This window comes from Ovis aries, chromosome 19, assembly GCF_016772045.2.
Source record: "Ovis aries strain OAR_USU_Benz2616 breed Rambouillet chromosome 19, ARS-UI_Ramb_v3.0, whole genome shotgun sequence".
Lineage (NCBI taxonomy): Eukaryota > Metazoa > Chordata > Mammalia > Artiodactyla > Bovidae > Ovis > Ovis aries.
In genome coordinates, this window is record NC_056072.1 from 5,164,408 (window position 1) to 5,176,743 (window position 12,336).

At 49.5% G+C, this 12,336-nt stretch overlaps 1 protein-coding gene and 1 non-coding gene across 3 annotated transcripts in view; one reads left to right on the forward strand and one right to left on the reverse strand.

The window, feature by feature from the left end:
• TGFBR2 (transforming growth factor beta receptor 2) overlaps positions 1 to 12,336 on the forward strand; it is an 88,984-nt gene that overhangs the window by 25,230 nt on the left and 51,418 nt on the right. For both annotated transcript variants that reach the window (XM_027957940.2, XM_012099309.4), the window contains exon 2: positions 11,618 to 11,786. In XM_027957940.2, the coding sequence (XP_027813741.1) occupies positions 11,618 to 11,786 (169 nt within the window). The remainder of the gene's footprint in view (positions 1 to 11,617; positions 11,787 to 12,336) is intronic.
• Positions 8,394 to 8,465, reverse strand: TRNAS-ACU (transfer RNA serine (anticodon ACU)). The gene has a single exon. It is a non-coding gene; the product is annotated as a tRNA-Ser (tRNA).

The following is a 12,336-nucleotide window of genomic DNA, read 5'->3' on the forward strand; positions in this document are numbered from 1 at the left end:
CTGGCTGGGAGCCTGGAGCCCTGTCGTGGTCTTCTAGAGCCTTCCCAACTCCCTGCCTGGCTGGCTCTCCAGTGCGATTCGGGGAGCAGTAGCCCCTCATGAATTTTCACGTGATGAAATGGCCTCAAGGAAAAGAGGTTAAGGAATAGTGCTCTCCATATATCCAAATGGCATGGAGCCCCTCTTAGCCAGACACTTAAAAATCTAGTCAAGTTGTTGTCTGTGTCCTCCAGTTTTCTGTCCGCCGTGAACCTAAGTGTCCCGGTTCTGTTTGCTTGAGAAGGAGAGCCAGCCGTAACCGTATTTCAGCATGTTAGAATTCCAGAATCTTAAAGTGCCTCCTTGCCTCCCCATCTCTGAATGTTGAAATTCACTAATTTTATCAGCATGTTGCCAGATAACACACTAGGTGTCTCAATGCCAAAGCAGACCAGCTCTGGCTTGTTGAATGTTTTGCAAAGGTCAGCAGAGGATTGGAAAACTTGACCTTCAGCTTACTACCTATTTGCCAGATCTAAGCTGGTTATAGACAGTATTTTAAAACCACATTATTTGTTTCTAGAAGGATTGTTAAAAGACCCTAAGCACTCTTGGAAACCTTTTGGTAACAATGATTGTTTCCATTCTATCTCTGAAAGCTTTGGGAGCATCACAGTAACAAAAGTTGTTATCTTTTGTTTTGTCTATTCCCTCAGATGTCCTGAAAGATTTCTTGGAAGTCATCAGCCTGCCGCATCCAGTTGGTAACTGGGAATAGATTTGCCAGACTCTTGGTTATCTTTGTCGCTGGCATGCCTTTCCTATAATTTTCGTAACGGAGAGAGAGCATTGCCTGCCCTGTTCCTTTTCTCACCAGAGAGTCCTTGTGTGGCTCTTACATGTATGTCAAGCCTGTTTTCTCTCCATCTTGACCCTGAAAAGTACCATTTCATAGATCAAGAAACGGAGGTTCTCAGAAGTTAAGTGGCTGACCCCCAAACCTGAACTCACACTCGCGTTTTTGTCTTGAAAAGTCTTGGACTTTACCAGCCTGCCCTTATTATAAGTGAAGTAATTGCAGGGAACCAAAGCTGTCTTCTAAGAAGCTTACCGCTCCCCCACCCTCTACCTTCCCAACTCCCTCTGGCTGCATTCAGGGTCTTTGCCTTTGGCTGGAATGAGCGTACACCTCTGCTCTTAGACCTCTGTAGCAGGAATCTCTGTTTATTGTTCATAGCAAGAAAGATGAGGGCCTACATACGACCTGTGGCTTTGTCTGTCCTTGACTGTCTCTCATTGACCTTCTATAAGTTATTCACCTTTGACCCTGAACTTCCCCATCTATAAAGTGATGATGAGACAAGTCCACGGCATTTGTGATGAGTAAATGAACTAATCACCACAGCGCTTAGCACTGGGCTATGCATTTGGCTTGCCTCCAGTAAATGGTGATAATAGAATTAATAGTATTAGTTCGCATAGATCTGACTTCTGAAACAGAATATGTTCCTTCTCCTTGAACTGCAATGTGAGTATCCAGAGTAGAGAAGCAAATGCATATTGGGAAATATCCATCCTAGAGAGTTCATCACAAATTTTTACATTCCTGTGAAACCTCTAGTAATGGAAGAGAGAATTGAATGGACATGATAAACACTCACTAATGGAAAACATTTAGATGGCTGCAGGGTGGGGCCAGGAGGCTGGAGATGCAGAGCAGCAGCTGGGAGGAGGCACGGGTACAGATGCTTTGCACCACCTCGAGAGTGCCGACCCTTCCCTCCAGACAGCGGTTATCAAAAGGGGAGGTGGCCCATTGTTGCCCCATCTTTTTATTTTCTCAAATTCAGTTAGAAATCCAGCTTTTCCTGTAACATCTCCTCATTTTTAGACTTGGTTCACATTTGAAACAGAACTTAAGCCGTGTCTGGGGGCCGTCCCCACCTCCCACCCGACGTGGTGATCTCGGCTGTGGCATCTCCCAGCCTGGGCCAGCCCCAGGCTCCCTCGTCGCCAGAAAGCCAGCCTCTTGAACCAGACTCACCATCTAAAGGAGTGTCTCTCTCCTGACTGCAGCAGCATTTCCGGCCCTTTTTCAGATCACAAATATGGGAATTATCTGCTTTGACTGATATTTTCACATACTTCATAAAACTGTAGTTGAAAAACCTTTCCAGCACTGGGCACGCACTAGGACAGGACCCTGAAGCACATTTTGAAAGAGAGGTAGGGAAAAACCGCCACAGAAATTTGGAAATGAAAAGCCGGATCTCACAGGAAACTGATACTCAGACCAGATTCCTTGCTTAGTTGAAGCAAACAGCTTAACCTAAATACTAATTTTTCTGATTGTCAGAAAGTTGCTACCTTTTAAAAAATCCTTTCCTACTGGGATTTTGTATTAGTTCTGGCATTTTGCTTTCAGTTGCCTCGGCATTGTGAGTTAAAGTATTGTTTAATTCATAAATAAATAACTTAATGGAAAAGCATATCTTTGGGTAGACGATTTCAAAGTTCTGTTGGCAAAAATCATTTTGTGCATGCTTTTCATTTCCTGTCAGATCATAAACATCTTGCAGAAAGAACCATGCTCTATTCTGTCCAGCCTTTCCATAAAAGGTTAATATGAAGGCTCTTCCAGGGCAGATAAATAATGCATGTTTGTTTATGTTGGCTAATTTTTCTGCTAAGTAATAAATGATTTTAGCTGAATTGGAATGTGATAACACTCCATAAATCCTGTGCTCACTATCTTGCCTCCATCAGACTATTTACGATGTTGTTTTGACTGTCACTAAGAGAGGTAATCATCTTTTATTTTCAATAATCTCTGTGTTATTTTCCTTGTTGCTACAGCCCATCGTCAAGTCACATTACCTGAAGGAGACTTGTTTTCTCCGTTACTATTACTTTCTGTAACGGGCCGACTTTAATGCCCTTCCTAGCAGGATGGTTACAATTTTGACGGTCTGTGAAATGGCGCCACAGTCTGCTCCTCACTCGGTGAACGACCCCGTGTGTGTTGATGTGGATTCATTTTTTGTCAGTTTGTTCCCTCTTCCTCAGCCCCAGTGCCTGCATGCTGTTGGGTTTTGGCTCATTTCAAAAATTCTACAGTTAGGATTTATGCGCTGCAGATAAACGCGCTGTTAAAAATCAGCTTTCTCAGTGATGAACTGAAATTGGCAAGCTTGGACGGTGGTTTTCGTTGCAGACTGCTCACCCCTGCCCAGCCTTCTCGGAAGTGTTTCATCCATGAGATCTCTGTTAAAGTTGAGAGGCCTAAAAGTGTTGCAGCTCTCTGAGCAGGCAGAAGTGCCTGTATTTTGAAATACTGCCTCTGGCAACAAGACAGATATTTCCATCTGCAAGAGTCATTTTAAATGTTTGCGTTTTGTCACCTGATATGTGACCTGATTCTGGGACATATATCAGGAAAAAAAAAAAAAAAGCAAATTCAGCAGCTTGTTTGAGAACTCAAACTGTACTCCATTCCTCAGTGATCCGAGAAGTTCAGGGATAAGCAGAGAACAGAGCCTGCCTGCTTGGGAGTTATTTGGAGTTCGTGGGGCTGTTGCTGCTGCTGCTGCTGCTGCTGCTGCTGCTAAGTCGCTTCAGTCGTGTCCGACTCTGTGCGACCCCAGAGACAGCAGCCCACCAGGTTCCCCCGTCCCTGGGATTCTCCAGGCAAGAACACTGGAGTGGGTTGCCATTTCCTTCTCCAATGCATGAGAGTGAAAAGTGAAAGTGAAGTCGCTCAGTCGTGCCCGACTCTTAGTGACCCCATGGACTGCAGCCCACCAGGCTCCTCCGTCCATAGCATTTTCCAGGCAAGAGTACTGGAGTGGGGTGCCATCGCCTTCCCCGTTCGTGGGGCTGGGGAGTATAAAATAGGGAAGAAGCAGGTGAAATTCTTACTCAGCTGTTTTATGTTTGTCAGCCTATTCAGCTCTAGCTTGTTTTAAATATATATTATTAGTTTTATATGTATATAACTCCTTTAATAGTTCCTTGCAAATCAAAATTTAAAAATCCTAGTTCAAAGGCACAATCAAGTTTTCAATTTAAAGTACTCTATGGAATTAATCCCTTTGACACATCCCATAATTCCTTAATTTGCTTGTTTGGGGAATACAAATTTATGTTTATGTGGCGTAAAGCCATCCATAGATCCATAGTGAAGTGTTAAACTCATGAGCCAAAAAGGCTAAAAAAAAAAAAAAAAAATCCTCAAAGCTAAGTTCCTTCAGTTGAACAAGTCAGAGGGTGGGGAATTACACACACACACCCACACACCCACACACCCACACACACACACCACACACACACACACACACACACACACCCACACACACACACACACACACACACACACACCCACACACCCACACACCCACACACACACACACACACACACACACACCCCCCACCACCTTCCAGGGCTTCAGAGTTAGCTCCATGAAAGTGATATCAGACTGGAGTTTTATTAAGAGGGCAGAGGGCCTGCAACTGCCCAGATTCAGGGGTTTATTCACCAGCTCTTGATTTTTAAGGGTTTAAACCAGGCTTGAGTTTCTCCAGTTCACTGTTAGAGTGTTGTCGTTGTTCAGTCACTCAGACACGTCCGACTCTTGCGACCCCGTGGACTGCAGTGCGCCAGGCTTCCCTGTCCTTCACTGTCTCCCAGCGTTTGCTCAGACTCCTGTGCACTGAGTCAGTGACGCTGTTCAGCCATCTCACCCGCTGTCGCCCCCTCTCCTTATGCTTTCAGTGTGTCCCAGCATCAGAGTGTTTTCCAGTGAGTTGGCTCTTCACACCAGGTGGCCAAAGTGTTAAAGCTTCAGCTTCAGCAACAGTCCTGCTAATGAGAATAGGATAGTCTCATAATAGACTAGGTAGACAAAATCAGATTCTGTTGTTGCCTGTTGTGCGCCTGCTGGGACGTTTTTTATGCCTCCTCACTCTCCTCGCCTTTTGTAAATGTAGTTTTGGTCAAGCCATGCTATGAGCTGTGTAAACCTCGGACATCCCTGTGGCTCTCCTTCTCTCCATCTGTCAAAACAACAATTGTTGTTGAATAATTCTCTGTCTCCAGAGATCCTGCCCCTGGATTGTCTGGATTCCCCGTTCTGCTCAGCCTCTTGTGGTCTACGCTCTGCTCCCAGGGAAAGTGCCTTTCTGTCCTCTCATGCCTCTGAAAACCACCCATCCTTTAAGAATAAGCTCCTCCATGAATCTGGCTATCCCTGTATCAGCTTTCTGTCCTTTTCTGACCTCTTGCTTGCACAGAAAGCAAGTTGGTTACATCTGACAGCATTGCCTCTCTATCTAGTACGTAAGCCACAGGAGGGCAGGGACCCACCTAATGTTTGTTTAAAGTCTCTTTCTGTGTGGAGACGATTTCAGAGACCTGATGAACCCCGGTTGTTGACCATGTAGTCGGCAGCTTCAATGTGGAAAAATAGGTGTCTTTTCTTCCTAGGCTTTTAACTGCTAGGAATGATCCATCTCCTTGCCTCTTCAGATAGATTTTAGAGTATGGATTAGGTCATGCTTGGAGGGTCCTTAAGGAGTATTATCATTGCAAAAAAGTATTTGCATGAGAAACATGGATGCTTCAGGCCAGTGTCTCTGAGTCTTTCCTGTGCAGACTCTGGCCTCCCAGGTACCCTTGTGGTGGTTTTTCCAGACCAGCTCCTGGTGCCGAGACCTTGGGGCACTGCCGTTGGAGAAAAGCCCCTCCTCTCCTGCTTTCAGTATGCTTATCATTACTTAAGGGATGAGGGTTAAAATACAATTTTAAAACTAGTAAAGAAGGTACCGCCTTGTGTTAGAAGTTCCGAGTATGCAGCAGATGTTCAGAGAAGGAAAATCTTTCTGAACTATCTTTGGCTTAATTATGAGGTGTCTTTTTGGTGTATTTATTTACTTATTTATGGCAACTGGCCAAAGGCTTTGACTGACTGGGGAATGTCTCTCTTTCGTTATGAATATGAAGGGTCCTGTGCGGTTGTTCGGTGCTTCCTTCTGGGCTAGAGAATGCATGTAACAGGCCCGTAGACTGGTCCCACTGGTCTCAGGGGCCCTGGGTGTCTGTTGCCTGCATTTCAGACCATGGCGGCTGGCTGCCAGATGGTAGCCTCCGTGTCTGACTCTGAAATGCCAACTGCAATTGAAAACCTTCTTGCTGGGAACAAGTCTTTCCATTCCGGGACCATATGGTGATCAGAGCCTCTGGGCCCACGACCGTTTATGGGGCCAGGCTCAAGAGAAGAGCAGATGAGAAGAACTGTCATAGGAGAGCATGGCTGGAAAAATGGTGAGGAATTGGTATTCAATTTTGCTAGATCCAGAATGAGTGGAGACAGGGGACTCATGGCCAGCCACAGACTGGGTTCTCCACAAGACTGCCCGAAGAGTGACCGGGCAGCTTCAGCGTCAGCTGAGAACGGGGCCAGCGCCTACCTGAGAGGAGGGGCGGTACCTGTGAGTGCTTGGTGCGTGCTGGTTGGTGCTTGGTGGGGGCTCCAGTGCTGGTTCTCTAATCAAAGAGGAGCCCGGCGCTTGCTGTGAAGGTAGAGGATTGACAGCTACCATCAGCTGACCTTCCGAAAAGTAGATCACCCTCAGCAATGTGACTGGGCATCCTCCAGTCAGTTGGGAGGCCTTACATACAAGCAAGAACTGAGGTTTCCTGGAGAAGGAATTCTGCCTGAAAACTGCAACACTGGTTCCTGCCCGAATCTCCAGCTTGCCGGCCTGCTAGAAATTCCAGACTGGCCATCCCCCCCGTTGCTTGAACCAGTACACGTAGTAAACACGCCCGGGTGGGTTTAGCGTGTTCCCAGGGGATTTGTGTGCTTATTAATGTCGGAGGAACACTGCCCTGAGTCATGGTAGTTCTGCTTGCCAGCTGCCTTGGATTATTCTTTGAGATGCTGCGCTTGGTTCTATCAGTTTTAATAATCCTTGCTGTGAAATTTATAGCACAAGGCAAGACATCCACAGGTGTTTGTAGAATAAGTGAATTTCTATGTGCCCTCAAAACATGCTGTAAAATGACAGTAGATAGATGCAGGAATTCAAAGCTACCCAAATGCATTTCTGCCCAAATGTTTGGGCTTATTTCTGGAATTTTGAGACTTTACCTAATAGTTCAGCTGATGGTAGACACCATTCCCAAAGGTATGAAGTCACAGTTTGTACGCAAAATCCTTAATATTTTTATGGAATAATCTAACCCTTATTAGGCTGCTCCTCTTTGACCTTCAAAGACAACAGCACTGTTCTAGAAACAGACACAGCTAAGTGTTTACTTTGTTCATATTCTCAAGACCTGGCAGCAAGGTCTCCAGGCAGCAAGTTTGGGGAAAACGTGCTCTAAAATGAGGAAGGCGATGTGATCGAGACTGAAGGTCTTGCCGTGACTCACGGGTCTGTGTGAAAAGAAGTGACATGTGACGTCCATGTGACCGTCATATGCTGAAGGGAGGCCGCCTTCGCTCACTTCCCTTGCTGGGTGGCTTTCTAGGTGAGAGATCTTCTCATTCTGGAGAATGCTGCATGCTGGTTCAGTGTGTCCAGCTCTTTGTGACCCCATGGACTGTAGCCTACCAGGCTTCTCTGCTTGGGGCTCTCCAGGCAAGAGTACTGGAGTGGGTTGCCGTTCTTTTCCCATGGACTGGAATGCACAGAGGCAGTCGCATGTGGAGTGAATGACCATGTCCCCTTGCCCCCGCCCCTTCCCCCCACTGCTCTTGCCTCCCATTCTAATTAGCCTTGAACTATCCAGCAGGTTCTCTGGAGTGCGCCTAGGTTTCTTCACTTGGGACCACGGCCCTTCAGGGAATAGTGAAGCGATGAACCAACGTTTGCAGGCATTTCTCTCTACCCCCTTGCTCCAGAGTGAGAGCAGAAATCTTTTATCAAGATGAGGTGACCCCCAACAAAGATGTAAAGAGCACTGCATCCTTGCACTTACCTCTCTGCCCCACCAGGGCTCCTGTTCACAGAGGACAGTGCTGGCTTTGAGCAGAGGTTGGAAGTTACTTGCTGGCGGAATGCTCCAGGTCCGGAGCCTCCTGGTTAGCTAGTAGGGAGTGGCTGGTAGGGCTGGGGGCATGGCAGAGACTTTGCCCTGTGTCAAGGCTTTCAAACTGAAAAAGAAAAAACACTGCCAAGCTAGAAAGTCCATTCACCTTAGCAGTGGTAGCTTTTACTGTAACAAAGGGAAAAACGGGGCCTCCTTGCGGTAACTTAGGCGGCTCTGTGATAACTGAAAGGGAAAGTGAAGTCGCTCAGTCGTGTCCAACTCTTTTCGACCTCATGGACTATAGCCCACCGGGCTCCTCCATCCATGGGATTCTCCAAGCAAGAGTACTGGAGTGGGGTTCCATATCCTTCTCCAGGTGATCTTCCCGACCCAGGGATCGAACCCAGGTCTCCTGCATAGTAGGCAGACGCTTTACCAGCTGAGCCACCAGGGAACTGAACACCTTGACAAACAGGTGAGGCACAAACAAGCTGCCTCCCTCCACGGGCCTGTGCCTCCAAGCGGGGGGTCAGATTGTCCTTTTGCCTCTCCCCAGAATGCACCTCTCGCGTTTGGCCTCCCCACTGGGCAGCCAGGCTAGGCAGTGCCCCGAGGCCCGGCCCCCTAACCCTGCAGCCTGCTGGCCCTTCTTTCTCCTCCTCCTCTTCCGTTTTCCACCTCTTCCCTGTGGACTGTTTTGCAGACATCAGGTCTAAAGCACTTCTGTTTGTCCACACATCTGTGGCTGCTGCCGCAGCTTTCGCCGCCAGTCACGTCTGACTGTCTTGCTCTCCCATCACTTCTGACTGTCACTTTTGACACATTTCTTAGCTGTTTGCTAGAAAAAGATTTGCCAGCCCGAGGAAGGGCTCCTTTGGATCAGCAGGTGGCGGCATGCTGATCATGTGGCGTGGGTGCGTGCTTTTGTCCGGCTCTGCCGAGAGGCTGCCCTCGCTGTCACATGCAGTGTGTGTGCGTGTGTGTGTGTGTGCGTGTGTGTGTGTTGTGGATGGGGAGGGCATTTTTGTGCCACTTTGCTTTGTGCCAGTTATGTCATTTCCAACTAATTCCAGCTCAGTGTCTCAGCCTTGGTTGCAAGTGAGAATTGTCTGGGCAGCTTCTAAAAGTCCTGGTGCCCAGGCCACCCTCCAGAATAATTAAATCAGCATGTCTGCGGGGTGGAGTGTTCCATGAATTTGTTAAGCACCCTAAATGATGGATGGATTTCAGCATTGGCCTCAAAGTTGATAATCACTAATAGAGGCTAAAATCCTAAAATGCTGGAAGGCTGAATTCCAAGTCCTGGAGGCTTGATGTTATATTTGAAAGCAACAAAGCTTTCTAACCAGCAAATAGATGTTTGTCAGAAGCTACTCTATTAAAAAAAAAAAATCAAACAGAACTACAGCCTGGGTTGTTTTTTCTTTTTTCCTTGCCCATGTCTTTTAGGGAAGCCCGAAGGTTAAATTAGCTGTTTCATAAATGGACTCAAATCTAACCAGTGTAGGGGAAAAAAAAAACAAAAACGTATATATATGTACGTATTTTTTTTTCCCCTGTTGTCTTAGTCCCAAATGGAACACAAGTTTCAGAGAACATTGCAGCCTGTATTTTTAGCTAAGTTTAGTTAGAGCTCTTGGTCTGGGAGACATTGAGAATTTCAAAATAGTTTGTTACCTCAAAATACATTTCCTGAAATGGACTTGAGGCCTGAGAGGGATGAATGGGCTTTTTTTTTTATGCTTCTATATTTATTGTACCACAAGAAAGCAAATCTTAAATTTATGTAAGTTTTTATTTTTAGAGACCCAGGAAACAGGTGTTTTGCCCAAGCGACAGAAGGCTGCGTGGCAGAGCGCCGCCGGCAGACTCGAATTCACGGGCAGGGAGCGGCGGGGGAGGGCCTGAAGCTGTGCACCCGGCCTCAGGCCCGAGCATCCTCAGTGCAGGGGCGAGCATCACATCCTCAGTGCAGGGGCGAGCATCCTCAGTGCAGGGGCGAGCATCCTCAGTGCAGGGGCGAGCATCCTCAGTGCAGGGGCGAGCATCCTCAGTGCAGGCCCGAGCGTCCTCAGTGCAGGGGCGAGCATCCTTAGTGCAGGGGCGGACCCGGAGGCCTTGCTCAGGCCTGAGAAGCACCGTCCCGCCTCCTGAGGGCAGGTCTGGTCCTGTGCCCCTGCGCCCAGGCGCCCTGTCTTTTCTCATCCAGCAAGAAGGGCCGTTGAGTTCAGGTTTGTTGAGGATAGCCGGGCTCCATCTCCCGGCTCACACCTTCAGTTACCAGCACTGCCAATGGCAGAGGGTCTCACAGAGGAAGAAGAGGGGCGAGGGTGTCACGCCTCGTCGGTGCCCCTCAGCGTGGCGTGTGCTGCAGGGACAGTTTGCCTTCCGCGTGTACTGGGGAGCGGGAAGGAGTCTCGCGTTTGCTAGCGCACTCTGCCCGGGGGGAGCGGGGAGCGCTCTGTCCCTCCCTGCCTGGTGCAGAGCCAGATGCGTGCCTCTGTTTGCGCCTTCGTGGATTAGCCAGTCACCATCGATCAGTACACGTTTTGGATGGCATCCGTGTGACAGCCTCTCCTCTTGGCCCTGGAGAGGCCGCGTGGAAACAGGCAGAGAAGGCCGCATGGAGCTTGCGTTCGGTGTGGATTGGAAGCCACTGGGTGGTGGAGAATGTGCAGAAGATGAGACGAAGCCCTGTGTTGGTCCCTTGTGGGCTGCCTTAGGACCACGTGGTGATGTTTAACAGAGGCCAGGAAGGCGCAAGAGGGCAGGCGAAGGCCAGAGGAAGGGCAGGACCTGAGGCCTGGCTTCTCCCGGGAGAGGCCCTGGTGTCCTTGAGGGGAGTGAGTGAAGAGAGCGGGCAGCCGGTGGTGCTGGGAGGGCGGAGGGCAGAGAGGGGGCAGGCAGCAGAGCCCAGAGCTGGAGCTCGCTGGCACGCACGTGTGTGTGTGTGTGTGTGTGTGTGTGTGTATGTGTTTGTCTGGGAGACACACTTTTATCAGCTGAGTTGGCTCAGGGCAATAGGGCGAAGTCAGAGCCAGGCTTTTGCCAAGAAGGCCCTGATGCTCTGGTGAGTGTAGGTCAGGAAAGCAGCGGCCCAGTCTGCCCTCTCCCCCAGGGTCTGCTCCGAGCCGGCTGACCCCCTTTGCAGAGGTGGCAGCTGCGCTCCATGTGACCCCGGGCTGCCCACCGCCCTCGCCGGGCTCCCGTGCCCTCTGTGCATGCCTCTCTTTTGAACTGCCCTGCCTTGGTCTGTTTTCATCTCCACCCAACCAGCTAAACTATAACTCCTTTAAGAGTACGTCCAGCAGCACCCAGTACCATGTGGTAGGCTGACTTGACGTCTGTCTCTGGATTGAGCGCAGAGGTTTTGGTGGAAGGAGTGCCTTACGACGGTCACTGACGGAGGCGAGACGTTGGCCCAGCCATCCCCACCCCTCGCTGGCTTCCATCACAGCCTTCTCCTCTGGTGCGGAGGTGTTAGCAGCCTTTCTCCACGTGCCTTGTTCGTGGGCGCGGGTTCATCTGGCATCGCATCGTACTGGGACTCCGTTGGTAGCTGGCCGCCTTGGCTCACCGCGTGGCGCGTCTCTCTTCTCTCCGCAGTTAACAGCGACCTGGTGGTCACCGATCACAGCGGGGCCGTCAAGCTGTCGCAGCTGTGCAAGTTCTGTGACGTGCGGTCGTCCACCTGCGACAACCAGAAGTCCTGCTGGAGCAACTGCAGCATCACGGCCATCTGCGAGAAGCCGGAGGAGGTCTGCGTGGCTGTCTGGTGAGGGTGCCTCTCAGCGCTGCTCCCCCTCCCCTGACAAGCAGTGGGCGTTCGTGGGGTGTGGAGTCACGCGTCTCGTCTCTTTGGCATCTGTCCCATTCCCCCACTTCAGTCCCTCTCTCTCAGTTTCGCGGTGTAATTTCTCGAGCTACTCTGTACACTTTCAAATACACACACACCCCTTCCTTGAGTCAAGGAGAGGGATTTGCCGCTTACCAGCCACTTAAGTGACCCCCGTGGGGACCCTGCAGTGATGCCCAGAGCTCTGTTCTGAGGCAGACTCAGCCCTGTCTCACAGAGATGCATGCTGGGCTGCTGCAAGAGGGGCGCACTTGTCAGAGATGGGGCAGCGACTCAGGGCATCAGGAAATAACCCGTGCCTTAGTCAGAAGCCTGGCTAGCGCAGCACACCACCGCTGGCCAGACTCCGCCTCTTTCTCTGGGAGCAGATTCTCTCCTCCCTCCCTTTCCCTTTTTTTCTTTTTCTTCTTCCCTCCCTCATCCTCTCATTTTTGCTACGTACACACACAAACACGCACACAGTGGGAAT